Raw genomic sequence first — 26,042 nt, 5'->3', positions numbered from 1 at the left:
GTGTACCAAGCTCTTGGAGCCTGACGAAGTCCATAAATAGCTTTTTGTAGTTTATAAACATGTTTTAGATATTGAGAGTGGATGAAGCCAAGAGGCTACTGTATAAAGACATCATCAGTTAGGGTCCCTTGTAGAAAGACATTGTTAATATCGAGTTAACGTAAATGCCAGCCTTTTGAGATGGCCAAACTCAGAATAAGTCGGATTGTTATGGGTTTAACAACAGGGCTGAATATCTATGTGAAGTCAACACCAAGTCGTTGATGAAACCCTTTGGCCATTAGACGCGCTTTATATCTAGTTATGGATCTATTTGGATTTCGCTTAATTCGAAAGACCCACTTACACCCGATGATGTTTTGTGTGGAATGAGAGGGTACAAGGGTCCATGTAAAATTATAGAGGAATGCATTATATTCTTCACACATGGCTTTACGCCAATATTGAGATTTTTGGGCTTGAGTAATTGTGGTAGGTTCAGTGGTCTCTGATGAGGATGTTGTGATGGTATGTAGGTCAAGGATTTGTCGTGGTTTAAAGATACCACTTTTGGAGCGTGTTGTCATTGGATATCCAAGGGCTATAAAGGGTGTTGTAGGTATGGGCGGTGGAGGGGCATAGATTAGGATAGGCTGAGAGACTTCAGTGTCATTGGTCCCAAAAGAGGATAAAGGTAGTAAATATGATTTTGAGGGAATACCTTTAGTCGTAAAGGAACCTTATGAAGAAGGGAGAGGCATAATGGAGAGGGTGAGGAGCTGTTGCACCAGGAGATGTTGCACCGGGAGAAGAAGAGAGTGTGAATCCTGAGGAGAATGACTAAATGATATTATAGGAGTTTCGGTTGATGGGATTGATGGCATACTCCAGTGATGTATATGTGATGGAGTAGGTCATACAGTAGGAGACTCAGGGTTGTGAAACGAAAAGGTAGTCTCTATAAAAATAACATGACGAGACGTAAAGACTTTTTGAGATTGGGTTCATAGCATCGAAAAGCATTATGGTCAAGAGAGTATCTAATGAAAACACAAGATTTAGATTTTGATATTAACTTATGTGAGGCATAGGGACAGAGCCATGGATAACATAAACATCCAAACACTTTAAGTTTTTAAAAGTTTAGGGATTTGTGAAATAATTTTTCAAATGGTGACTCGTACTCAATGACAAGAGTGAGCATACGATTAATGAGATAGACGATAGCTTGAAATGCTGTAGTCCAAAAAGTTGGTGGCATAGAGGCTTGGTGTAGAAGTGTGAGACCAGTTTCAACTATATGTCGATGTTTGCGTTCAGCAGAACCGACGAGTTGAGGAGTGTATGGAGGCGACTTGAGGTGTTGTATACCACAAGCAAATAGGCAGGATGTGAGGGCTTGATATTCACCGCCACCATCGGAGTAAATAATTTTAATTTTAGACTAAAAGAAGTTCTCGACCAATCTTCGAAAGTTGGTAAAGATTGTGAAAACTTCATATTTATGATGAAGAGGGTATAACCATGTGTATTTGGTAAAGTAGTCTACGAAAATGATAAAAAATCTGAATTTGTCAAAGGAAGTGATTAGAGCGGAGCCCCAAACATCAATGTAAATAACCTCAAGGGGTTTAGAGCAAGATACGAAGGATTTTCCAAAGGGAAGTCTATGACTTTTATTACTTAAACAAGCATCACAATGAGTTATGATATTATTGATTGTAAGCATAAGAAAGAATAACGGGAAAGTAATTTTTGCTGAATTAAAGTTGAGGGATGACCAAGACGACGATACCACACATCAGTTGGAGCTGCGACCGAAGAGTAGGCAGTAGATTGGGTGATTTGTGGAACTGACGGCCACTTATAAATATTGTCTTTACTTTAGCCTCGGACCAAGGGTGCCCTCATGCTCAAATCCTTCACATGAAAGGAGTTAGGAAAGAATTCAATTGAGGTATGATTCTATTTGCAGAATTGAGAAACAGAAATGAGGTTTCGTTTGATGTGGGGTGCACACAAAACATCATCTAGCGTAAATAAAGTGCTATATGAATTAAGTATTGTAGAACTAGTACGAGTAATGGGGAGTCCATTACCGTCACTGATGATGATGTCTTCGTTTCCGCCATAGTCAGTGTGGATAGACAAGTTTTGTAAATCAGAGATGATGTGATGATGACTAGTAGTCGGAATAGCTATAAGATTTGCATGAGGCCAATGCGATAGAGGATGAAGTCTGGGTCGAGTTCTATAGACTTTTGCAGAGTGGTCAACTTTGTCACATAGTTGACAAACAACTCTTTGTTGATTTATGTGATCAGGATACCAGGGTTGAGGATAATTGAAGTAGTCACCTTGATGGTTATAATTGAAATGCTAAGGAGGAGAGGTTTGTTTGGAGCCCACAACTTGTCCTCACGCTTGAGATATATCTCATAGTCAGTCAACTTATCATTGAGTTTTTCAGCAACTTAAAAGATGAGACGATCTTGGCGTAACCATAATTTATGGTCCGGATTTGGTACTGGACTGGGTGCACCTAGGATGTTAAGCATTGCCCGTGGACAACGAAGAGAGCCATCGACATAGCCTAGAGGATCATATCCAAATAGTAGATTAGAGAATTGAGCACGTCAGGATGTGTAGTTATCATCTTTGAATAATTTGAAGGAAATAAGGGTTACTACATTTATGGAGATAAGGCCTGTATGTGGAAAAATACTGTGGTTCCCTGTAGGAACAGTAATGGGAGCATCAGAGATAAATGATGAGGACATATGGAGAATATATACCAATATGTGGAAGCAACTAGAAGTCTGCAGCGAGACAATAATCGAGAAAGAGGTGTTGGTGGCAAATGGTGACAAATGGGTTGTGGGTTATTGATCAATATTGATAATGATCAATATTGTGTAAAGCTGCAGATCTGTGCAGTAGTTCTGTAGTTACGAGGCTGCATCGGCTCTGCTTCTACAGGAAGAGGCAGAGGAAGAGGAAGAGGCAGAGGAAGAGACAGAGGAAGGGCAGCAGTAAAGAATATCGTTGGCGTAAGGAGGAGAAGAGGGCGTGACGTAGAGTCCACTTCGAGATGTTTAGACGTGGCCTTCTTGATGAGAGCTTTGAAGAAGATTGTATTGATTGAAACAATACACAATACTTCATATTTATATATGTTTATGTTTATAAGAGAGAATTTTTCTCAACATAAGAGGATTTTCCTTAACAACTTTATGATATCTTAGCTGTTGTTGAGGTTGTTATCGGATATCTTGACTGTTGTTGAAGTTGTTATCATAAGAGATATTGACTGTTATCCACAAGAACCTAGTTTATGCTGGCAAACCATGAACAGGATGTGCTGGTGATATGTTGTTCTTCAGCCGCTCGATCTGCTGCAGAAATCTCACTTCCACTGTTGCGGGCGGTGACGATTCAAAATTTTCGGTTTTGTGTCTTGACTAACAAGACATGAGATATGGCAATAGCATCGACTTTGGGTGGCCCCTATCACGATAACAAGCCCTGAGGCAATTTTTGGAACATGAAACTTCGGACAATCTTCTCGACTTCCATCCCACAGTTTCACAGTCCCAACAGTTCGGCCCACGGCTACAATGTCAGAAAAGCAGTCCCGCGGCCCAATTCAGCAAACGAAGATTAAGATCTGCTTATATATTGAGTACTTTATCACATTGGATATGAAGATTAAGATCATAAGATTCTGTATTTTATATATATATATATATATATATATATATATATATATATATATATATATATATATATATATATATATATATATATATATATATATATATATGCTCATTTTATGATGTAATAATTAAAAGGTATATTAAAATCGGACTAACGATAATAGATATATCGAGTTCCATAGATATATAAATTATACATCTCAACTGCATAGAAATATCATATGACTTGCCGGAATAATTCAACAGGGAGGCACAAGGAGATGGCGTAGATAATGATAGCAGCTATCAGATAATGAGCACCGGAGTATGAACGCCACGCCTCTAGGCATTAGATGTGACACAAGCTCTAGTTTTTTATCATGCTCACTCGATACCATGGTGACCATTAAATTGGACACTTCTAGCCGGAAGAATTCAACGGGAAGGCACACGGAGATGGCGTGGATAATGAGCAGTGGACTATGAACGCCATGCCTCTAGGCATTAGGGGCGACACAAGCTCTAGTTTGTGATAATGCTCACTCGATACCATGATGACCATTAAATTGTACAGTTCGGAGTAGGTGTCGAAATTTATAGCGGAGAACATGGTTAGGCTATCCAAGTAGGAGCAATGGCATCTCGAGAACTGGTTCTTCCTTCTCTTTCGTAGCACTCTCCTTTCAACCACGCAACTTGACGACAGGACCATAAGATCACTTGTCAGTGGAAGAAAAGGTGAGAACGTGGGGAGTGGAAACCAGGCTTGTGGTACAATGAGCAAGGAATCAAGTTGAACTACGTTGTTGCGCTGCTTCTGGCCGAGGAATATGTTCGCTACCGGCCAAGGTTCCTCTGAGCTCTACTTTTTAATAGAAAGAACAAGCATTCAAATCGTTCGTGTTGATTCATACTAAATCTAGTCCCGGATAGGACACCTTAAAGGGTTCTACAGTATATGTCTCCCTCCTAATATTATAATCCTCCGGTGATTGACTCCTTGAGTTCGAAATAGGCAACAAAGATGGAAAAAGAAGCAAAATCGAGCTTGGGGGGGACACGATGGGGGTGGGATGAAATGGCTTTGGTTTGGAGGCGGGAACCTGGAACTGAGGTGTGGATGAAGGAATAAGGAATGCGCATAGGCCTGTGATAGACCAGACCCAACGTAGTGTAAAGAGAAGTAGCCTCGGCATCTGATTCCATTTCTGTTGGATTTCGCAGCTGATATTTTGTGCCTGTGAGGCGACAAGAAAAAGAATGGGACGGCATGCAGCTCATTCACAAATCACTCCTTTTTACTTTTTCTTCCGAGTCAGAAATCCACTGATTCCTCCACCTAGTTTTGTGCTCCTTTTCTTCACCCATATAGATCGAGAAAAGAAGCAGGATGCTCGATACAATAATTCAATTCGGTACTGCCCATGATAATATATATTTTGAATGCTTTTCTTTCGGAAGCTTGTTGTTAATGAACGTAGGATTCGAGGGCAGTCAACGCAAGTAGATTGTTTATGCAATTTAAACGTGCTGCCGTCGGTCGAAGACCGTTCTCGATGAGGTCATGTGATCCGAGTTCAACTCACAACAACAGTCTGTTCGCTTAGAGTTAAGATTGTGTACGCTTAATTATTTCGATCAGCTCACTTTAATCTTGTATGATCATGCAGTGTTGATGGCATGATCACATGTCCAAACGTCAACATCAAACTTAATCTGGGCCCTTGAGAGGAACGTGAATGCGCTGTGCTGGGGTTAAAGCCTTGACTGTGTTGTCCATTTACTACGGCTCGGGGAATGTCGTCACGGATTGCGGAAGAGAGTCGACAAAAAGGAAGATGTGCGTGTGTGCATGTCAGGGAGTGGGTGTCAACATTGGGGAGATCAAAACCCGGCTCAGAATGACGACTCGGGATAATGGCTCATGATCGAAAGGTTATAGCCCGTTAACGATTGCTGCGGTGAAAGGAGGAGGAGAAGTGGATTCCAGAGCCGGAGGAAGGAAGGAAGGAAGGAAGGATAATAAGGTAATCGTGAAGAGAAGCCATCGTCGTCATCATCGGGTCGAATGGTGTGCTGTCGTTGTCTTGGCATTTAGTGACTAGACCATGCTACTTGCGCACGGTTTCTTCGGCCACAAATTTGCCCGCACTTGTGTTCTGGACACACCGGACAAGGTAATGTTATCGTTGGCATGTGAAGGAGATGGCGTGGTTCGATGGACGTCGCTGTCGAGATGGATGAGAAGGCAGCAAAAGGGTAAAACGCCGGTTTACAGTTGGTCGCAGTGAGTTGGAGGGAGAAGAGAAGGGGGGAGAGGCGGAGGGGAAAAGGTGGCGTCTCTTTTGCCATAGCGTTTAAAGAAATCAGTGAGCAAACCAAAAGGTGCAAGCGTCACTGTCGTCCGAGCTCAAAAGAGAGGAGAAAGTGATGGGAAGAGAGAGAAGGAGAGAGGAAAGAGTTGGGGGGGGTTGTAATGAGGAAGATTTTGCTTTTTCTCATCACAACAAGGCTGCAGCGTGCAGGGAGCAGGGTGCAGGCTGCTGGGGTTTTGGCCTGGCGAGATGAGATGGTGGGTAGAGATCAGCGGCATGATTAATCTCCGCCGCTTGTCTGTCTCTTCTCTCTCTCTCTTCTCTACCCTCTGCCCAAGATTGGGATCGACAGGGTGGGGGCCCAAGGCCACATGAAGCATCCTTTCTCTCTCTATCTGTCTCTCTCTCTCTCTCTCTCCCCCTCGCTCTCTGCGTTCCCTCCAACTAAAACCCAAACCCTCTTTTCCGATGTCTGCCTGCCTCGTCCTTGCAGCTGTTCCTCAACTAGCTTGTGCTCCTCTTCCTCTGTGCTGAAACAATGTGATGGCTGGGGATCGCAAGCCTGTGTCTGGTCTCCTGGCTCCGAGATAAAGGAAGAGCCCATTTTCTTCGCCTGTGTTGTTGTTGATCCGCTTGGGATCCAAGCATCACGAGCACTTGCCTCCCCTTCCCTTGCTTCTTGTGTTGGTTTTTATTCCGAGGTCTGCGGTGGTTGTTCAAGAGCTGAGGTGGTGGTGGTGTTTGGTGATGGAATTCTGCAAGTTGGATGGCCAAACCTTTTCGAAGCGGCAGCGGATGCTACCAGTTCAGCAGCAGGAGGGAAACAAGTGGCAAGAGGAAGCAGAGAGAAACAAGATCTAGTAGCAGTAGCCAAAAGCTCGTAAGATCCAAAACTGGAACAGGGAAGCAAGGAGAGGGAGAAGGATCTGGATCCGCGAAGTGCTCTCTATCTTCCAAATTCAGCAGACACAAAAGAAAGCGAAAGAGGAGGAGGAAGAGGAATAGGAGGAGTAGAGCCACGAGAACTCGAACAAGGTGAAGAAGAAGAAGAAGAAGAAGCACGGTCCCTTCAAGGATTCCAGCTTCATCAAATCCACCACCATAACAGGAGCTCTTATTTCTTTTCTTCTTCTTCAGCTGCCACGGCTTCCTCCTCCGAGTATGCACGCCTTCCCGAGGGGATGGGGGAGGGACACAACCATCACAGCCTCGGCTACAACCAGCTTTCTCTCCACCACCACCACCATCAGCAGCAGCAGTTGCAGCGGCCGCAGCCGCGTCCAAGGCATGGTGGCGGGATGAGGGGCGGCGTAATCGGGGAGATCGTGGAGGTTCAGGGAGGCCACATTGTGCGGTCCACCGGCCGCAAGGACCGCCACAGCAAGGTATGCACCGCCAAGGGCCCCCGCGACCGTCGCGTCCGCCTCGCCGCCCACACCGCCATCCAGTTCTACGACGTCCAGGACCGCCTCGGCTACGACCGCCCCAGCAAGGCCGTCGACTGGCTCATCAAGAACGCCAAGGCCGCCATCGACCAGCTCGCGGAGCTCCCTCCCTGGAGCCCCTCCGCTACCATCGTCGCCGCCCACGCTGCGTCTTCCTCCCGTCCTCCTCCGCCTTCCAGTCAGTCCCTCTCGACCGAGCAGGGCGCTGGGGAGCCAGGCAGGGGACCAATTGCAGCAGCTGAATCAGTTGTCTCTGCTCGTTTTGGCTTCGGCGGCGGCAACGAAAGTCCGAGTTTTCTGCCACCATCTTTGGACACCGACTCCATCGCTGATACTATCAAGTTGTTCTTCCCAGTGGCGGCGGCTGCTGCTGCTGCGACTTCACCATCTTCCAGCCCTTCCGTTGGATTCCAGACCTACTCGCCGGACGTGCCGTCGCGAACCAGTAGCCAAGTTAAGGACCTCCGTCTATCCCTCCAATCCTTCCAAGACCCGATCTTTCCCAATCCTGAATCCGGCCACCATCACCACCACCACCTCCAATATCATCAGAGCCCAGCTCCTCCCACGCACAATGCTCACTTCCCGAGCTCCGGGCAGATCGCCTTCGATGCTGGCCCAGCCGGCTGGGCCGAACAGGGCCAGCGGATTGTTCCATGGAATGTGGTGGATTCGAGCGGCGGCGGCGGAGGCTACGTGTTCAGCTTTCCACCACCGCAGGCGGTGCCGCTGCACTCTGTGCTCGGCCAAAGCCAGTTTTTCTGTCAGAGGGGACCCCTTCAGTCCAGTAACTCGCCCGCGATCCGTGCTTGGGCCGACCCTGTCGACGCCACAACCGATCACCGGATGCAACCTGCGCTCCATCCATCAATATCGACGATTGGATTCACATCCGGCGCCGGTTTCTCAGGGTTGCGCATCCCGGCACGTTTCCAGGGTGAAGAGGAGCACGACGGCATCACCAGCAAGCCGCCCTCTGCTTCTCGCAATTGATCAGAGGAGAAGTGATCACCACCAATCTTTGACCACCCCGGTAATTCTCATGCCAACCGTTCCGTGTTCCTCTCGGCTTCTTTCATCCCAAAAAGTCGATCGTAACATCCTATGTTTCCTTTTAGGATTGCCTGGTTTCTGCGGATGAGGGTGATGCTAGGAGCAACGCTGCCCGTTCCTATCTACAAGCCATCTGCTTTGATTCCCCGAGGTTGGTTGGTGCTTCTCTTCTCTCCGTCACTCGGTTTCTGCTTCGACGGGCTTCGAAGCCTGCTCTGTTGTTCTATCACGAGTACTTGCAGTTGTTGTTGTCGTTGTAGTAGTCGTCACCGTTGAGTTTGCTTATCGCATGTTCTTCTTTCTTTCCTTACGGAATGCAAGTGTCTGGAAACGCCTGTGGGAATGTGTTTCTGCTTCAACTTTCAGGAATAAACTCTGTAGTTTTCCGATTGGATTATGCAATGATCGCTTCTCATGCGGACCGGCAAGATGTGTGCTTGCTACTCTGGGGAATGAGTGGTCTATTTCCCACTTTTTTTGGTAATACTGTGTTTTGAATCGTGCAAAAGAAGCAGCAACTGGGGCTTCGACTTCCTCGAACAACCCGAAGAGAGGAAGTAACCCAAAGAGATGGATTTGGAATGCACTTCAAATGATTGCGCATCCCCATCTCGGTCGAAGATTCCCAGCGTCGGTCTCTTTCTGCAGAGACAGTAGCAGCTTCCTCTTCCACCCACTGCTATTCTTATCGTTCACCTCGTTCCTCTATTATGTCACCCGGCAAGTTCTTATTTTAGATGCAAAAGAACATTACTGGAACTCACAAAGATTGGCAGGGCTGTGCTATGTACAACATCTCCTCGGTGATCTTTGTAGCGTTAAAGCTGATCAGAGATGCCCTCCGTTGCGGTGTGGATCTGACGCCTGTGCTATGTACGCTAATATGCTTTCCAAACTGCATCGGAATCACAGAACCAATTCTCGGGGAAGCTCTTCGGTTGTCACGCGACAAAACATGAAGAGCACTGACCAGGGCAGGGCATGTTCTTAAAACTCGATTACCGTCGAGTTCTACCGATGTCTCCCGGACGGTGTTGTTTCTACCACAGTCAACTCCAGTTCATCGTGCCCATGGCATGAGCCTCCGGAGCGACAGGGGAGCAGAAACCAGCGGAGATTTCTGCCGCAGATGATTACCAGCTACTGCCAACTAATTAGCAACATCATCTCCCCCTTCCAAGTGAAAAAGCACGACAAGGACAACCAAAGACCCGCAGCGCTGCACTTCACGGAAGCAGATGCACCTACACATCCTCGTGCTGTGTCCTCCTTCCTCCTTCTGAAAGCTTCTTGTTATATTGCTTCATGCAATTATTTCCCTCCGTCCTTCTCTCGAATTATTATCGTTCCTTTTTCGTCGACGCTTATGCACGGGGCCTCTCAAAGGGTTACATCCTGTGACCATTCGATTCGTATCGTAAGGACCACAGTGCGTAGGTGGCAATCATAATCTACGGGACTCCGCCAAAAAGAAGCAGCCTTCGTCACCGACTAAGCATTACACATACGACGCGAATTAGTGCACCGACGAGAAATCGACACGAGCATATATTTCTCCGGAAAGAAGTCCGCTTGATGTCGTGCTCCTTCTGTTGTGGGAGATCGGAGCTCAAGACGAGATTGTTTGTGTCCGGAGTCGAGCCTAATCCACTTCCCGGTTGAGTTGGATCCGAGGTCAAACAAAGTGAGTCAATGTTCGAGCTTGATCGAGACCAGCATAAATTTGAGCCTTCCATGGACGTGGACTTAGAAACCAAGGGGCGAAAGATACTATGAACATGGTCGGCATGATCGCCTCCTAAAGTGTATCTTATTCGCTAGATTTTATGCTTCGTGGATCTGGCTTTCCACAAGCCCGAAAGGCGAAAGAAAGAGGCCGTGTGTCATGAAAGTAAATATGTCACTAGAATTCTTTAGTCAAACCGCCGGGTAAATCTATCTCCTTAGCCCATCGTTTTTGGCGTGCCAGATTGTGTCGTTTCGCTGCCATAAGATTAAAATATATATATCTACACTTAATGGATCGGACTTTCTCACCGAACATATGCATCCATCCCTGTCATTCTACGAGAGTCTTAAGGAGGAGGAGTTGGTGTCATCTCAGTGCAGCAAAAAGTCACGAGTTCAGCTTTCTGATTGCATCAATATGCACGCCGAGAGCAAGGTGACTTATAATCTCCTTTAACATGGCAGACCAAACTATCTGTTGCGCTTTGAACAACCTGGAGATCGTCGGCCTCTCCTTCACCGTCTTCCTCGTCTTCCTCGGAGTCTTTCTCTACGTTCGCTACCTACTCCTACGGCATCGACCTCCTGCTGACCCTCCCCACGAGCGACCCAAGGCCGGGCTCGATCCCTCCGCCATCGCTGCTCTCCGGTCCTTCTCCTACCGGCGTGCTTCCACCGCCGAAGGCCGTCGTGGCGAGCACACGTGCACGGTGGAGTGCGCGGTGTGCCTGAGCATGGTGGAGGAAGGGGAGACGGTGAGGCAGCTGTCGGCTTGTCAGCACTTGTTTCATGCCGAGTGCATCGACGTGTGGTTACTCTCCAACTCCACTTGCCCGGTCTGCAGGGCCGATGCCAGGCCAGAAAGGATGGCGGAGAAGGCGAACTCGGAGGAGAGGAGGGAAGCGATGACGCTCGAGGTTCATGGAAGTGCTGCCTCATCAGGGAAGACGACAGCAGAGACGTCGGGTGCCAAGGTGGAGAAGCTGGGATCATCGTCGTCGTCGTTGCAAGGGGTGCGGTCTGGGAGAAGGCCGCAACTGCAACTGCAACTGCAGGGAAATGGAATGCCAGACTTGGAGAGTAATTTGTGAATATGTTGTGTTCTGTCTTTATTATTTGTTGTTATTTTAGTGCAAAAATAAAGCCATTAATTGAGGAAGTAAAAATGGTTTGTCTTTGTTATTATGATTCTTATTCTTAATATTTTATAAACTAATTACTGTTTCATAAGTAAGGATTGTTTTGAAGTCTCAACTCACTTAGACGGTAAAAGATTTTAATAGTTTATCGCTAGGTTTTGATTTGAATTTCGTACTTAGTAATTTATCTTTTTTTAAATAATTATAATAAATTTAATGGATTAAAATAAAAATTAAAATGGAAACATAAAGTAAAAATTATTCAATGTGCCAAATCTTCATAATCATTGAAAGATCCTTAAAACTATATATTTTCTTTCACGTTTAATTTCTCTTTTTGAGCATTATTTTTAAGCATATATGTATAGAACTTCTTTTCAATTATAAAATGGTAATTTATTTTCCAACACCAAACTTAAAGAAATGAAATTTCATAAATATTTATAAAGATAATTTATATATAACAAGAGAACATTTCAATTAATAAGAAGATCATGATAAAGATAAATATGAAATGATAAATTTATATTTGCTCTTATTCTCAATCAATCTATGATTTGATAATCAATTATTAGAATATATATATATATATATATGTATGATTGAGAAAAATCTCATCCTTAAATCTATATAAATATATATTACCTCGAAATCATCAAACCTTTACGACAAATTCTTCATGATATCAGAGCTCCTCTGTACAAGATTTTTTCCTTCCTCGTTGTTCAACAATAGCAATATCTCTTTCTCTACTAATCTGGATTTTAATTTTGTTATATCACTGATCCTACACGGGTGTTTCCAATTCTTCCTGGCATGGCTCTCCATCGATAGTCTTCTCCCACCATAGCGTATTTATCAATGCAATGCTACCTCAAAAATATACAATGTTGATCTAAGCTGATGATTTGCTCATATCTCTTCTCCTTCATCATGTATTAGATCATATAATAGCATCATCTATTCCTCCCTTTCTATTGACGACATCACAACTTCCTCCTTTTTGCTCATTAGCATCTATCTACGTGATTTAGTGATGTTATTCTACGCAGCGTCCACATGGGTAACACACTCGTTATTATTCTGGACACATGACAACATTATTCTAAACACATGCATAACATATAAAGTTATCATCCTCCATTATATTATCAACTCTCCAACTATTATAGAAATTTCAACTAAACAACTCAAGAAATAACTTCAACAATAATCATTACAACTATCAATAGTCTTAATGTCTTAATAATAATAATCAACAAAAATTTATCTGTGATAAAATTGGATACATAATAAAAATTTATCGATTTCAACCCAAGCAACTATCACACCCAACTAGCCTAAAGCAAACATCATGATCACTTTAATTGCTCATTCAAGCAATTAGATTATTGACTATGGTGCTTCCTATCATATTACTTATGATATATAGAATTTATCCAATCATATCGACTATGGAGATAATGAAGACTTCATCATTGGTAATGATAATAGAATCTCTATCACTTATACTGATTCTATAATATTTAATTCAAATAAATACTTTTAAACTCAATGATGTTTTATATGCACCGAATCTTACTTTCGTCTTTTAATACAGTAAACTAAATAACACTTTTATTGAGTTCTTTCATAATTTATTTTTTAAAAATCTAATAATGATAACATCTTTAGCCCGAGGTCAGAATAAAGACAACATATATGAGCAGTCATCAGCTTTAGTTAGTGCTTCAATCGATGTGTGATATTATTATTTTGGTTATCCGTCATCCTCCATTCAACAATAGCTAATTTTTTGTTACTCTCTTCTAACTTTCAAATCAAATAGGAATGCTACTTGATACTTATCTTAGTAATAAAAGTCACAAACTATCTTTTGAAATATTTTTCATATTTTGCACTAACCACTTAAAATCATTTACACTAACATCTAAGGTCCTACATCAATCACTTTCTTTAATAATTTTAGATTTTATATTATTTTCATATATTACTTCACTAAAATTATATGACTCTATTCTATCAAATATAAATTATGAAGTTACTATAGTTTTTACTAATTTTAGAAAGATGATTGGAAATTTCTTTCAATGTACCATTAAAATAATTTACTCTAATGAAAAAGTAATATCAAACTCAACAACTTATCTATCATCATGTGGGATGCAACATCTTAAGTCACTACTATATAAATCTCAACTAATTGATTTTGTCGAATAAAAGCACCAACATATAATTGAAACTAATCTTGCCCTCTTGCACTAAGCCTTCATGTCACTAACTTTTTAATCTGACTCATTAACTATTCATCCTAATTCTATAATGCTAATCACTATTTAAAAGACTTTTATAAAATCATAAACCTTTAAAAACTTAAAGCATTTAGTTATTTATGTTATGCCCTCATGATTTCCATAAGTTAAGACCAAGATTAAAATAATCTTCATTAGGTACCCCCTTGATAATAATGCTTTGGGCGCTTTGATTTTCAAACTTCAAATATTTTTATAGCACGTAATGTTATTTTTGTGGAGATCACTTTTTCTTTTCAAAATTTTGCTCCTTTGGTAATGCGAGTTACTACAATAATCATGTATCACTAGATACATATGAGTAGACCTCAAACCCCTTCTACAACTTCCTCATTTATCTCTCCCTCAACTCACTTTGTAATGCTAGATAAATCAATACTCTCGGCATCATAAATAATGTCTTTATTTTTTTCTCGACCAAATGACACCAAAGTATATTAGCTTGATAAGGTACATATAAGTAAGTCTTCACCAATTCTCATACCATCAACATAACCCAATAATATCATTGAAACTAAACATCATACGATAATATACTCCAAAATGACATCTTCAAATTATGCTAAATCTTTGATCTTCACACTACCACAACATCTCCACTTGATCCTACTAAACCTATAAGTATCACTCAAATCCAAAAATCACTATACTAGCGCAAAGTCATATGTTAAGAATATAATGCCCTACTCCATAATATCACATTGACTCTTACCTTATCTCACCTTACACAAAATATCATCAAATATAAATGAGTCTTTTGAATTAAACGAAACGTAGATAGATATATGACCAAGCACATCTAGTGGTCAAAGGATTTCACCAATAATTAGGCTTTTATTTCAGAAGGACATTTAGTTCAATTGTTAAACTGATAATAATTTGACTCATGTTAAGTTTACTATCACTCAAGGTTGGTATATATGCCAACTAGATGTTAAAAATATTTTTTTTATAAGATGCCTTTTATATAATAACCCTTTGGCTTCATCTCTCAATATCTAAATAATATTTGTAAACTATAAAAATTTATTTATGGATATTGTTAAGCTCCAAGAGCATTTGTAAATCCAACTTAGCCCATTTTTTTATGTTAATTGACCTTGTCAACTCTAAATTTGTCAACTCCTTATTCCTACAATAACAAAAGGGATATACTATATATCTATTGATTTATATGAATGATTTTATTATCCCAAAAAATAATTCTATAGAGATCAAATAATTTCTTAAATAATTAGTCAATCAAGTTTTCATCGAAGTCCTAAGGACCTTAAGTCATTTTTTTAGGAGTGGAAGCAACGTTTATATTTTCTAAACTTTTCTCATCTTTAAAGAAGTACATTCCAGATATATTATCAAAGATGAATATACAAAAATGCCAAAGAAGTTGTCGCCCCACTCTCTCTCCTTCGTTGAGTTACTCAAGTTATACGATGACAGTCCTACTATGGATCGTACACATTACCGACAAGTACTTAGTACCTTATAGTATTTAGCTCTTACACATCCAAACATTTCATTTGCAGTCAACAAACAATCATAATTCATGCATCGTCCCTCCATTGTACATTAGTTTGCACTAAAATGTATTTTGTGATCTCTTAAAAGAATTCTATCATGGACTTTTTCTTTATAAACACTCATCCTTTCACATCTATACCTTCGTCGATACTAATTGGGTAAATAATACTAATGATAGAATATCTATATCAGCTTACATCATTTTTCTTAGAAGAAACTTGATCAATTGGAGTTTTAAGAAATAAAACACAATGACAAAATCTATCACTAAAGCTAAATACTAAGCCATCATCTTTACCACTGCATAACTCAATTAGGCCACCAATCTACTGCATGGATTTAGTAACACTTCCTCATCCACTCCTATAATATATTATGATAATGTTGGTGTTAAAATATATTATCATCCATTTTCAAATATCACATTATCAGATGTTAACTACATTACCAACTAGTTGACTTACTTATAAAGCCTCTCGCTCATAGAGTATTGCAATTATATCATTTCAAGATGAATATTCTTAACAGAAGCTTAATTTTATTGGGGCACAATAAAATATTATGACAAAGATAAATATAAAATGATAATTTTACATCCCTTATATATTTTAATCTTCAATCAATTTATGATTTGAGAATAAATAATCAGAATATACCTTATTTAAGTGTATAATTAAAAAAATATTCCTTAAATCTGTATAAATTTATATTATATTTCGATAAAAACATTAAGCCTTTACCGTAAATTCTTCTCACCAGATCTCATTAGATGTTGTCAAAACAAAGTCAACGGTGGGGAGAATATTGATAGTGTCCGGATCAACTGGGCAATATAAATTCTCAAGATTTATTTGGCCAGGAATGGATCGTTTTTCCATTAATCTCCACCATCTCCACAGTGCTTAATTCAGCATGTCCAACACCGGGATGTTCCTGCGAGACAACAGCGGCAGCATCATCTTCAGCCTCTGCATGATCGTCTGCGTCCTCTACTGCCTCATATGCAGCAGATGCCGTCGCCACCGCAACCGCGCCGATCGGCCGCCGCAGGCTGCTCTTGCCATGTCCGCCGGCGGAGCTGCGACACGCGACGAGCCTCTCGATGCCGGTCTCAGCCAGTTGGCCATCGACGCGCTGCCGGCCTTCGCACACCATGTGGATTGCAAAGACACCTGCCCCACGACCCACTGTGCGGTCTGCTTGAATCCGGTGATGGAAGGGGAGATGGTGAGGCTGCTGCCCGGCTGCAGACATGCCTTCCACGTCCAGTGCATCGACATGTGGTTGCACTCACACTCGCTGTGCCCGCTGTGCCGGGCCGAAGCCAAGCCACCGGCGCCAGCCGAGAAGGTGGAATTGCGCAGAGATCCCGGCCCTCAGCCTCTGCCGATGGTGTAGGCAGGGCCTGGTGGTGCCTCTTGGGGCTTCGAAAGGGCATTCACTATTCTGTATTTGACTATCACACGTTTGCAAAGGTTATTCTATACATGTACACGATTCTAAACAACGCAAAAATGCTCTGAACATCCTTGTCATAGCTGTGGTTTGTGGAGGAAATATATGACATCTGTTCTCGACAAAGACAACTGAGATTTCTGCCACTCGATCAATGCCAAGTGCACAAAGCTTCGCTGATGTGGGCATGAATAGGTGGCGGCCTAATCCGCAAACCAAAGCCTGAATAACCGGGGTTAGCTATCGGCAGGTAATCTAATTTAGTTAGAGTCGAAGAGCGAGATCGAAATGTTTGGTTTCGACAGACATGTTTACATCTGTGATGTTCTATTAATTTGGTCGAACATGAAGCAAAATACATCCATCGAATTCTTCTAAATCAATCTTAATTTTTATCCAAATTAAACCGGAACATTAGGGAAAGTGCAACTATGGAACGGTGGATCGCGTCACTCCGTTAAGCACACAGGAACTCCCAAAGAGATGCATCGAGTTTCCTGGGATGAAATAGCGTACCTCAACCTTCCAGATATGAAACAACAAGAAATCTTGGTACACAGGAATCCTTCATGTACTGTGGCACACACGCATATGGAAGCTAAAAGACCCACCAAACCAGATGACCAGGACCGAGGAGACCGACGACGCACAGTATTTACCACCTCTTGTTCCGCACCTTCCATTATCCAAATTACCAGACCCCCAACAATGCCGGACGCATTCCTCCTCTGTTCACCAAGAAGAAGAAGAAGAAGAAGAAGAAGAAGAAGAAGAAGAAGAGGACCAGGGAATAAATGGACCGTATCCCACTTTGGACACACCACACTGGAGTAAGAAACGGGTAGCACCCACCCGGGGCCAGCTCGGGCCTCGGATGAGATCACGACGAAGCGAGCCGCCTGGAGAGGTAGACGGTGCAATCGTCCTTGGGCACGATGGTAGGCACGTACGCGATCTCGTCGCAGCCGTCCGTGTGGTGGCGCTTGAAGTCCACCAGCGACGCGAAGAGCGCTATGAAGAGGACGAGGTGGTTAATGGCGTAGCGCTGGCCCACGCACTGGTGCGCCCCCGCTCCGAAGGCCAGGAAGTGGCGCTTGTGGACCCGGTCCTCCGCCCGCTCCTCCGAGAACCGGTCCGGGTCGAACCGGTCCGGCTCCGTGAACCCCTGGAACGACGACTCGTACGCCGACGGGAACACGATCGCCCCCTTGGGCACCGTGTACCACTCCGTCAGCGGGAACGACTCCCCGGCAATGTGAGGCACCATCGTCGCCGGCGGCCGGTACCGCACCACCTCCCGTGCCACCGCCTCCGTGTACCGCATTTCGCGCACCTGCTCCGCCGTGATTGCCCGGCCCGACTCCGGCATCCATAGCGCCGCCACCTCCGCCCGCACCCGCGCGAGCACCTCCGGGTGGGCGTCCAGCATCGCCACCGCCCACAGAAGGGAGGAGGTGGAAGCGTCCTGCGCCGCGAAGAGGAAGTCGAACAGGTGACCTCCGATCTCAGCGTCCCCCGTCTCAGGCGGCGGAGGAACGCCCGCCGCCTCCGCCTCTGCGATCTCGCGCAAGGTGTCCTGCATCCAGAAGTCGACGAGGCAGCACGGCTCGCCGCCGCCGTGCATGCGCTCTTTGCTCCTGGCGACGCAGCCGGAGAGGGTACGGATCAGGCGGGAGACGGCCAGTCGTGCCCGCCGGAAGGCGAACCCTGGGAGATCAAATGGGATGGCCATGAGGCCCACGTTGAAGAGGTTGTAGTCCCGGTTGAACTGTTCGCGCGCGGCGGGAGTGAGGTGCGGCCCCGCGAAGACGGTCTGTGAAGTCTCGAGGTTGAGGTCCCTGCAAAGGAGCCGGAGCGCGATGGGTTTAGGAGAAGAAGCGGCCAGGGCCAGCCACTTGTGTAGGTGGGCGAGGATGACGCCCTGCTGGATGTCGATGTAGGTGGAGAGGGCGCGGGGGGTGAAGTTGGGGGCGATGCGTCGGCGGAGGTCCTTATGCCGCTGGTCGAACATGTAGATGAGGTTGTGCTCGCCGAAGAGCTTCTTGCCAAAGGGGTGGCCGATGAGGTGGAAGGCGTCGGGGCGGACGTTGGCGAACACCTTGCGGGAGAGCTCGGTGGAGCGGACGAATACGATGAAGCGGCCGACGAGGAAGTTGGCGGAGACGCCAAGTCCGGAATCGCGGGCGAGCGCCGCCTGCCGCTCCCAGAACTGCGTCGGGTTCATGATCATGGGAATGGCGCTGCCGAGGAAGGGAACGACAAAGTGAGGCCCCGGGAGCGAGCCCTTCTTGCGGAGGTAGGATAGCTGCTCCCACAGCAGGAAGAAGGCGACCGAGCACAGGAGGTAAGGGCCGGAAACCACGAGGGCCCGGCGGAGCGCATCCCCGAGGCGATCACAGCCTAGCCAGTAGCACTCCATCAATCGATCCATCTGCTCTTGTGCGTCGTCACTGCAGTAGTACGGCTTGGGGGTGTCGATGGTACTACAATTCGCGCTTGGCTCACCGTAGAAACAACGTCACATTGCTATGCCCGCCACAGCAGAATTGCTGTGCATGGTTTTACCAGCCATGCAATAGCGACGCGGGCTTTTATAGCCAGGTTTCCAGATTTGACACGGCAGAGGGATTGAAGGATTTGGAGACTGCGATTCGAGAAGAAATCGGGCTGGAATTGGCAACGGCAAAAGCAGCCGCGTTCGGAACAGCGGGCGGAATGATCGAAGTCTTAAAGGATGACCTTCTGGAGTCGTGGAAACGTCGGGCAGCGGCTCGCTGGCGCAGGAAAGCAGAGAGAGACGAAGACAAGGTTTACCATTCAACGGATGGAGAATGGTCAGCTTTGGGGGCGGTCAAAAGGAGATGTGAGAGCTCGGCATCAAATGGGAAAAGGCTGACAGGGGGGAGCAGGAAGAGGTGACGATGGAGGGATCAAGAGGGGAGGCAAGAGATGTAGTGAGTGGTGGCAGCAGCACGAGAACGGGTGGGGAGGGAACTATACAAAAAGATAGAACACAACAATGGTGGTTGGGAGAAGCGAGAAGAGGACAAGACATCGCAGCGTGTCGCAGGGCGCTGGTGTGGCATCGGCCAGCTGCCCGTGGACCGCTTCTCGCTGTCGCAACGTGGAAACCGATGCCCAATGCAGTTGATCTCTCCACGCTGTGCCCTTTGCCGCAAGCGCTCCTCACCGGTTTCTCCTATCAACTTCGACGTCTGTTCTGCACGCAAGTGGACTCTAAATCTATAACAACACGGAACGAGTTTAATCTGCACGGATACATAGAATCAAGGGAAGACATGTTGTCGGTGTTCTCGTTCCAGGTTTTGTACTCAGTATCCTTTCACATCAAACTCATTTCCTTGTTGTTTCAATTTTATTAAGTATATATTAAGTATTTTAAATTTAATTAAATATATTTTTTTTATAGATGAGGTAAAAAAATTCGATTCTAAATAGTTTATAATTTTTAAATATTTTCATTCAACATTCAAAAATTCTCATAAAATTTTTTTCATAAATAATAATTATGTCCCTTGCCACCTTCATGGTTGGTCAACGAGTTGGCTATGCTATCCTTATCTATCTTCATTATTGGATTACTCTATATGTTACCTAGATCAACCCAATCACATTTGTAAAGAACGAGAAAGGAGGGGACCATGAGTAATAGAAGAGGGTGGGACAAGGGTGGTGAGCGGAAGATGGATTAACCCACGTGCAAAGATGATCGATCATGAACAATAAGAGGCTATTCAGTATGGAGGGAGATGATCGACATAGTTAGGCATACAATCTTTAATAGAGAGAGGAGGGGAGATAGGGTAGAAGTGACGACTGTGTGTATATAGTTGATGTTGCAAAGTGTTTGCACCCTTTCCAACTCAGATTAAAAAAAAAAAATTCATCCTCTGATTTTAGTTGTCGCAATCCAAATCAAATTTAGAATCACAATCATACTTAATTGCAGAATATATTTTATAAAAAATATATAAAATTTTCAGTAACTTTTAATTTGGGGCTAATCGATACGTTGCAATCACAATCACAATCATAATCACAATCATAGAAGACTCAGCTAGTCCTGCTGGTGTTATCCAAAGTGTTTACGACCAGTCAATTTATCGGTTGGAGCGTGTCGTGCATCACAAGTAAAGAATCTGTTTCGGTGCCATATCTTTGTGTGACGTGGGAAAATTTGCAAGTCGTCACAGGATGCGCTCCAGTTTGTTTGAGATAGAAGAAAAGCCGGATAGAATGGCGTCGATTCAACGATGAGTACTAACAAACCCAACATAGTAAACCGTCAAGTAAAGTCGCCACATGTAGAAACATTAATGAGCGACCAGCAATTTTAGGATGGCAGCATCGATGGTGTTAGTGTAAACAACCTTAAACCGTGGTCTCGGGATCGATGCGATTTGGTTCGGATCCGGATGACGGGGATTTCCCTGGGACGTTCCTCGAGACTATTGAGGTGGCCGATTACGGTGGTCCGATCGGGACGGGGTTGCCGTTTCCTCCGGGCAAGAACTCCTCGCCTGCACGTCCGGTGGGAACCTTCGGCTTCACACTGTTTCCTAATATGCCCGTTTGCAGGGGGCAGGCTCGTACTCCTAGTAGCGTCTAACATTGGTGTTGGCGTGGCGTGAAGGACCGAGCCTGAGCAGGATGTTTAATGTGTCTCGGTCGACGTTATGATCCGTTTGACCAGGCGGTGTCAGGTCAACCGAGGTGTCATCTAGGGCAGCTGACGTCAACCCGAATCTTATCGTCATTATTACCCTCATCAGATGGTTAGCCATATCAAGGCTTGTACGAGAGAAGTTGATCCCTGCGATCGATCGATCGACGGCTTAGCATGGCTGGTAATGCATTACACATCCTGATCATCTTCATCTTTTCTTGTCTGCATGTAGACTAAGAAAATGGTATTTCTTATTAAGTAATTGTTATGTAGAGTGAGAAAGTAGTACATCTGATTAAATAATTATGTTGTGGTCTTATATAATAATTTTTTTATATATCTCAATGATAATAGTTAGACAGCATGGAGCAGCTGCCATATCCAACTTGTCAAACTGCACTCACCACCGCTGCGAGAGGTAGAAGCATCAGAACACATCAGTAAATAGGCGTGTGAATCGTTTGCGGTAGAAGGTTTTATTTAGGTATAATTGTTCATCAAATATGAAATTAAACAAAAATCATAATAATATAGAACACAAAGATTTATGTAAAAAAATATCTTAACGCAAATGGTAAAAATCATGGGTTAAGTCAGATAAACAAATCCACTATAAAAATAATGAACGTATAAATCTTAAAGTCTATTGTCCAAAACCAAGCAACAATCACAAAACACTAACATTAATATAAGAATTACATAACGATATATAATATCAAAAAAAGAATTCCTCAAGTGAGCATAGTAAAAATCTATTATAAATCTGATCTAATCTGAGATGAGAACACTGCTTGGATGATTGAGAATAATCTCTACGTTATCCTCATCATTTTTTCTTTTTCATTCTCTTGCTCTTCTACCTTATCATTGATGTGATTTCTTTTTTTTCTTAACCACATTCCTAGTTACTACAAGTCTAAGTTAAAAGAGTTATGATTTTAATATTAACAGGGGTTATAGGTTATCAAAGTCTATTATGAGTTCGAACTAATGGATCATATGCCCGACAAAATGAACTCTACCTAATATTTATTAACGATAGCGTGGCTTGGGACATTAAATCGGGGTCTCCCATCAAGACAAAGAAGAAAATTAATCTTGTGCTATTTGAACTCTAAGCTCATATCATTCTTCGCTTCGGAGTGCTGAAAATAATAGATGGTGGGGTTTGTCCGTCCTTGCAACCCAACCAGGAGGAACAAGCCACGTTCATGAAGCTGGAAACTGTCCTGTAGCATTCAGATTCTACTTGGGAGTATGAGCCACGTAGCTTAATCCTTTAAAACTAGCAGCTACCATCTTGACCTTCCTTTGGATCGGTTTCAGGTAGGTCTCGAATGCATGTTACACGTTTGGCAGCATTCAGATGGACTTCTTACCTTCCATGGTGACCTTGACCTATCGCCATGCCCCCGAGGCTTACAGTTCGTTAAAGCTTCTCGCTGTTCCATGGCAGCGACCACTTTCAGCTTCTTCTACTGCCGGATTCGCATGAGCAACGAGGCGTCAAAATTAAGTCAAAAACATTCAACAGTATTGATAATGTATATTTTAGGTTCAAGACACGTCACAAATCGATGTCATGTCGTATCGATGTCGGATCAGCAAGGGGAGTACCCTCACACGCTAAGTCAGAATCCAGTACTGATGCCGGGTCAGCAAGGGGAGCACCCCCACACGCTAAGTCAGAATCCGTACCGAGACATTGTTTGGCATGTCCCGTCCCGGAAGCTCAGGGCGGCGCCGTCTGACGTCGTCCTGCGCGTCCCGGGATAGCGGCTGCACAGTACCAGCTCATCCCCCGAGGATCAACTTCCATGATGAACCCGCATACGATCGGCCCTCGTACAATAATATAAAAGCCCCTGGCCGGCATCCGGCCAGAGAGAAAAGAAAAGGGAGAGAAGAGAAACACAACTACTGACTTACTCGTCAGAGGGGCCAAAGTCAGGAATAGCCCGACGAGGGCCATTTTTACAAGTAAGCGGCCACCCCCAAGCCACGAGCATCTCAACCTAGGAATCGCCATCTAGCGAATGAAGACGGGCTGCCGACCAGCCCGGGAACGGAGAGACGCTGCTCAACGCTTATGGTGCTCGGACCGAGAAACGTTGATCAACATCCCATCATGAGGGCCCGGCCTACCTCGGCGTCCAACTTAGCTGGCAGAAGACTCCCGACATCAACCCGTGGATCGAGCCGTGCTGACCACTAGCCATAGTACATTTATTCACCAATATTTTTGGCGCTAGAAGAAGGACCATGTCACAGGAGCATCTCGCAGGAGCTCTCCCCGAAGGAGAACCATCGATCGGTCACCCCTCCGTCAGGCTCGAAGATCAGTCCATCCCCATCCCTAGAGACGAGGGGATCCCGGCCTCAACGCTAGATTACTATTGGTGCTTGTTCAACGACCCGGGGTGGTCGCCCCCTAGACTTACCATAGGACCTTCGGCCATGTCGCCTGAGGCATTCCTCAGCCTGACCAAGCAAGTACAAGCAATGACGGGGATGATGCAGACGCTTGTCCCACTCATTCCCCATATCATGCGGCTAGCAACTCCCTTGACCGACTCGACCCGACAAAGGCCAAGCAGGGAGCAGGTCGAGATGGGAGAAGCTCGAGACCAAACGACGGACCCGAGAGGTCCACCCGAACATAGCATACCCGCACCCTGCCAAATCACACTGCCCCGCTCCGAGCCTGACACTATATCATTTGACTCGGTGGACGACTCGTTCAGGATCTAGCTGTCCCGGGTCAACCAATACCTATACGAGTTCCAGCGCGAGTTTCAGAAATCACGGAGCGAGTCGAACGAAGGCGGCTCGAGCGGATCCCCTTTTACTCAGGAAATACAAGACAAGCCTATACCCCTCAACTTCAGGTTGCTAGCATTGGAGACGTACGACGGCGGCTCTGACCCCGCGGAGCATATTGCTGCATTTCAGGCTCAGATGGCACTCTATGGCACCTCCGATGCACTGATGTGTCGGGCATTCTCGGCCACCTTCAGGGGACCAGCACGAGCGTGGTTCAGCCAACTGCGCCAGTCCTCAATCGCGTCCTTCGACCAGCTCACTTGGGAGTTCGAGTAGAATTTCCTCGCCAGCATGCGACCCAAGCCTTCCATAGCCACCTTGCTCACATTATCTTAGCACGAAGACGAGTCGCTCTCTCAGTTTGTGGCACGTTTTGCCATTGAAATCTGAGGATTCCTAGACGCTCACCCCTCTTTAATCATGCATGCAGGTGTTTCTGATGGGCTTGAAGCCTTCAAGGTTCTTCTGGTCGCTGATCGAGAAGCCGCTAGCAACCATCCCCGAGATGCTCCAGCGCGCCAACCAGTACATCGCTATCGAAGCTCTGGTGGCAGGAAAGCGCATGGATGGCAAGAGGCCAAGGGCGGAATAATCCCGGGGAACAACCTCAGCAGCCCCGGTGCAACCCTGCCGGAGGCCCAACCGACAAGAGCTACTGCTCCCGAGGCCCCCGCCTCTCCCTCTGAACACGTCTCGTACCAAGATCTTTCTCCAAATCAGGGAGAAAGGTCTCTTGCGATAGCCCAACCCTATGAAAACTACTCACAAAGATCGGTCCAAATATTGTAGGTTCCACCGGGACTACAGTCACGACACGGAAGACTGTCGCGACCACCAGAATCAAATCGAGGAACTGATCTGGAGAGGTCACCTTGGGCATTATCTCAAGGAACCCCGAGAAGCAACTCCACGCCCCAGGGGACTCATCGAAAGACGGATCGATGTCATCTCCGGAGGACAAGCAACCGGCGGCAGTAGCTCAATAGCGAGGAAGGCCTACGCCCGGAGCACAGTCGAGAAACGTCCCAACCCGAGCTCAAGCCTGAAATCACTTTCGGAGCCAAAGAAGTCAAGCACTCCCATCATGATGATGCTTTGGTGATCTCCATCCAGATCGCCAATGCTCGGGTCAAAAGGGTGATGATCGACACCGGGAGTTCCGTCGATGTCTTGTACCTCGACGCCTTCGAGAGGCTCGGTTTAACTAAGGAGGACCTCACCCCTATAGTGTCGACATTCACTGGATTCACGGGGGATTCCATCTCTCCGCTTGGGACCACCATCCTCCCTATCACCATCGGGGAAGAGCTGAAAGCAAAGACAATAATAACTATCTTCATGGCAGTCGATTTGCCCTCGGCCTACAACATCATCCTCAGCCGACCGACGCTTAACAAGTTAAAGGCGGTGGTATCCAACTACCACAGGGCCATCAAGTTTCTGACTTCGGCGGGGATCGAGGAATCCCGAAGTGATTCGCGAGAGTCAAGGCGATGCTAACTTATGGCGGTTACTCACCCGGGGAAGTCACGCCCCCATCGAGTCCTCGACCCCCCCGGGGGACCCATAGCGCCGATGCAGTTGGACCCCCCTGAGAAACTCACCGAGGTGCCCCTGAAAAGGAACCAGCCTGATTTGATTGTGAAAATCGGGATGATGCTCCCCAAAGAGGATCAGCTCCACCTCATCGATTTTCTGAGGAAAAATGCCGATGTGTTTGCATGGTCCCCCGAGGAGATGCCCGGGATTGACCCGAAGGTAACCCAACACTAGCTCAACATCGACCCCTAGGCTCGGCCAGTGAGGCAAAGACCAAGGAAGTTCGCACCCGACCAACAGAAGGCAATCAGCGATGATGTCGACTGCCTTAAAGAAGCGGGATTCATTACC

At 45.3% G+C, this 26,042-nt stretch overlaps 5 protein-coding genes across 6 annotated transcripts; 4 read left to right on the top strand and 1 right to left on the bottom strand.

Annotated features, from left to right (window-relative positions):
- Positions 1–6,237: 6,237 nt before the first annotated feature.
- On the top strand, positions 6,238–8,884 carry LOC135644106 (transcription factor PCF5-like). 2 transcript variants are annotated; one of them, XM_065161554.1, is made up of 3 exons: positions 6,238–7,024; positions 7,127–8,467; positions 8,553–8,884. In XM_065161554.1, the coding sequence occupies exon 2, from the start codon at positions 7,171–7,173 to the stop codon at positions 8,425–8,427; it is 1,257 nt and encodes a 418-aa protein (XP_065017626.1). In that variant the 5' UTR covers positions 6,238–7,024; positions 7,127–7,170; the 3' UTR covers positions 8,428–8,467; positions 8,553–8,884. The 2 variants fall into 2 exon arrangements, with proteins under 2 accessions (XP_065017626.1, XP_065017625.1); XM_065161553.1 differs by having other exon boundaries at positions 6,239–8,467.
- A 1,719-nt stretch (positions 8,885–10,603) lies between these two features.
- On the top strand, positions 10,604–11,345 carry LOC103995137 (RING-H2 finger protein ATL39-like). The gene has a single exon (XM_009415666.3). The coding sequence runs from the start codon at positions 10,674–10,676 to the stop codon at positions 11,304–11,306; it is 633 nt and encodes a 210-aa protein (XP_009413941.2). The 5' UTR covers positions 10,604–10,673; the 3' UTR covers positions 11,307–11,345.
- Positions 11,346–16,099: 4,754 nt separating this feature from the next.
- On the top strand, positions 16,100–16,585 carry LOC103995071 (RING-H2 finger protein ATL39-like). Its single transcript, XM_009415570.3, has one exon. The coding sequence runs from the start codon at positions 16,100–16,102 to the stop codon at positions 16,583–16,585; it is 486 nt and encodes a 161-aa protein (XP_009413845.2).
- A 606-nt stretch (positions 16,586–17,191) lies between these two features.
- On the bottom strand, positions 17,192–19,616 carry LOC135645945 (cytochrome P450 710A11-like). The gene has a single exon (XM_065164879.1). It carries the CDS (start codon positions 19,071–19,073, stop codon positions 17,523–17,525), a length of 1,551 nt encoding a protein of 516 aa, XP_065020951.1. The 5' UTR covers positions 19,074–19,616; the 3' UTR covers positions 17,192–17,522.
- A 4,956-nt stretch (positions 19,617–24,572) lies between these two features.
- LOC135644209 (uncharacterized) lies at positions 24,573–25,652 on the top strand. Its single transcript, XM_065161677.1, has 3 exons — positions 24,573–24,880; positions 24,942–25,164; positions 25,266–25,652. The coding sequence occupies exons 1-3, from the start codon at positions 24,573–24,575 to the stop codon at positions 25,650–25,652; spliced, it is 918 nt and encodes a 305-aa protein (XP_065017749.1).
- The last annotated feature ends 390 nt before the right edge of the window (positions 25,653–26,042 follow it).

The sequence above is a fragment of the Musa acuminata genome, chromosome BXJ3-8 (genome assembly GCF_036884655.1).
Source record: "Musa acuminata AAA Group cultivar baxijiao chromosome BXJ3-8, Cavendish_Baxijiao_AAA, whole genome shotgun sequence".
In the NCBI taxonomy this organism is placed as follows: domain Eukaryota; kingdom Viridiplantae; phylum Streptophyta; class Magnoliopsida; order Zingiberales; family Musaceae; genus Musa; species Musa acuminata.
Note: the sequence above shows the minus strand (reverse complement) of the source record. Positions and strands in the feature narration are given on the sequence as shown.

Coding starts and splice junctions, on each gene's coding strand:
- LOC135644106 (XM_065161554.1), top strand. CDS start 7,171: ATGGGGGAGGGACACAACCATCACAGCCTCGGCTACAACCAGCTTTCT.
- LOC135644209 (XM_065161677.1), top strand. CDS start 24,573: ATGCATGCAGGTGTTTCTGATGGGCTTGAAGCCTTCAAGGTTCTTCTG. Junction 24,881..24,941: donor TCTCCAAATCAGGGAGAAAG/GTCTCTTGCGAT, acceptor CAAATATTGTAG/GTTCCACCGGGACTACAGTC. Junction 25,165..25,265: donor AGGCCTACGCCCGGAGCACA/GTCGAGAAACGT, acceptor ATCTCCATCCAG/ATCGCCAATGCTCGGGTCAA.
- LOC135645945 (XM_065164879.1), bottom strand. CDS start 19,073: ATGGATCGATTGATGGAGTGCTACTGGCTAGGCTGTGATCGCCTCGGG.
- LOC103995137 (XM_009415666.3), top strand. CDS start 10,674: ATGGCAGACCAAACTATCTGTTGCGCTTTGAACAACCTGGAGATCGTC.
- LOC103995071 (XM_009415570.3), top strand. CDS start 16,100: ATGTCCAACACCGGGATGTTCCTGCGAGACAACAGCGGCAGCATCATC.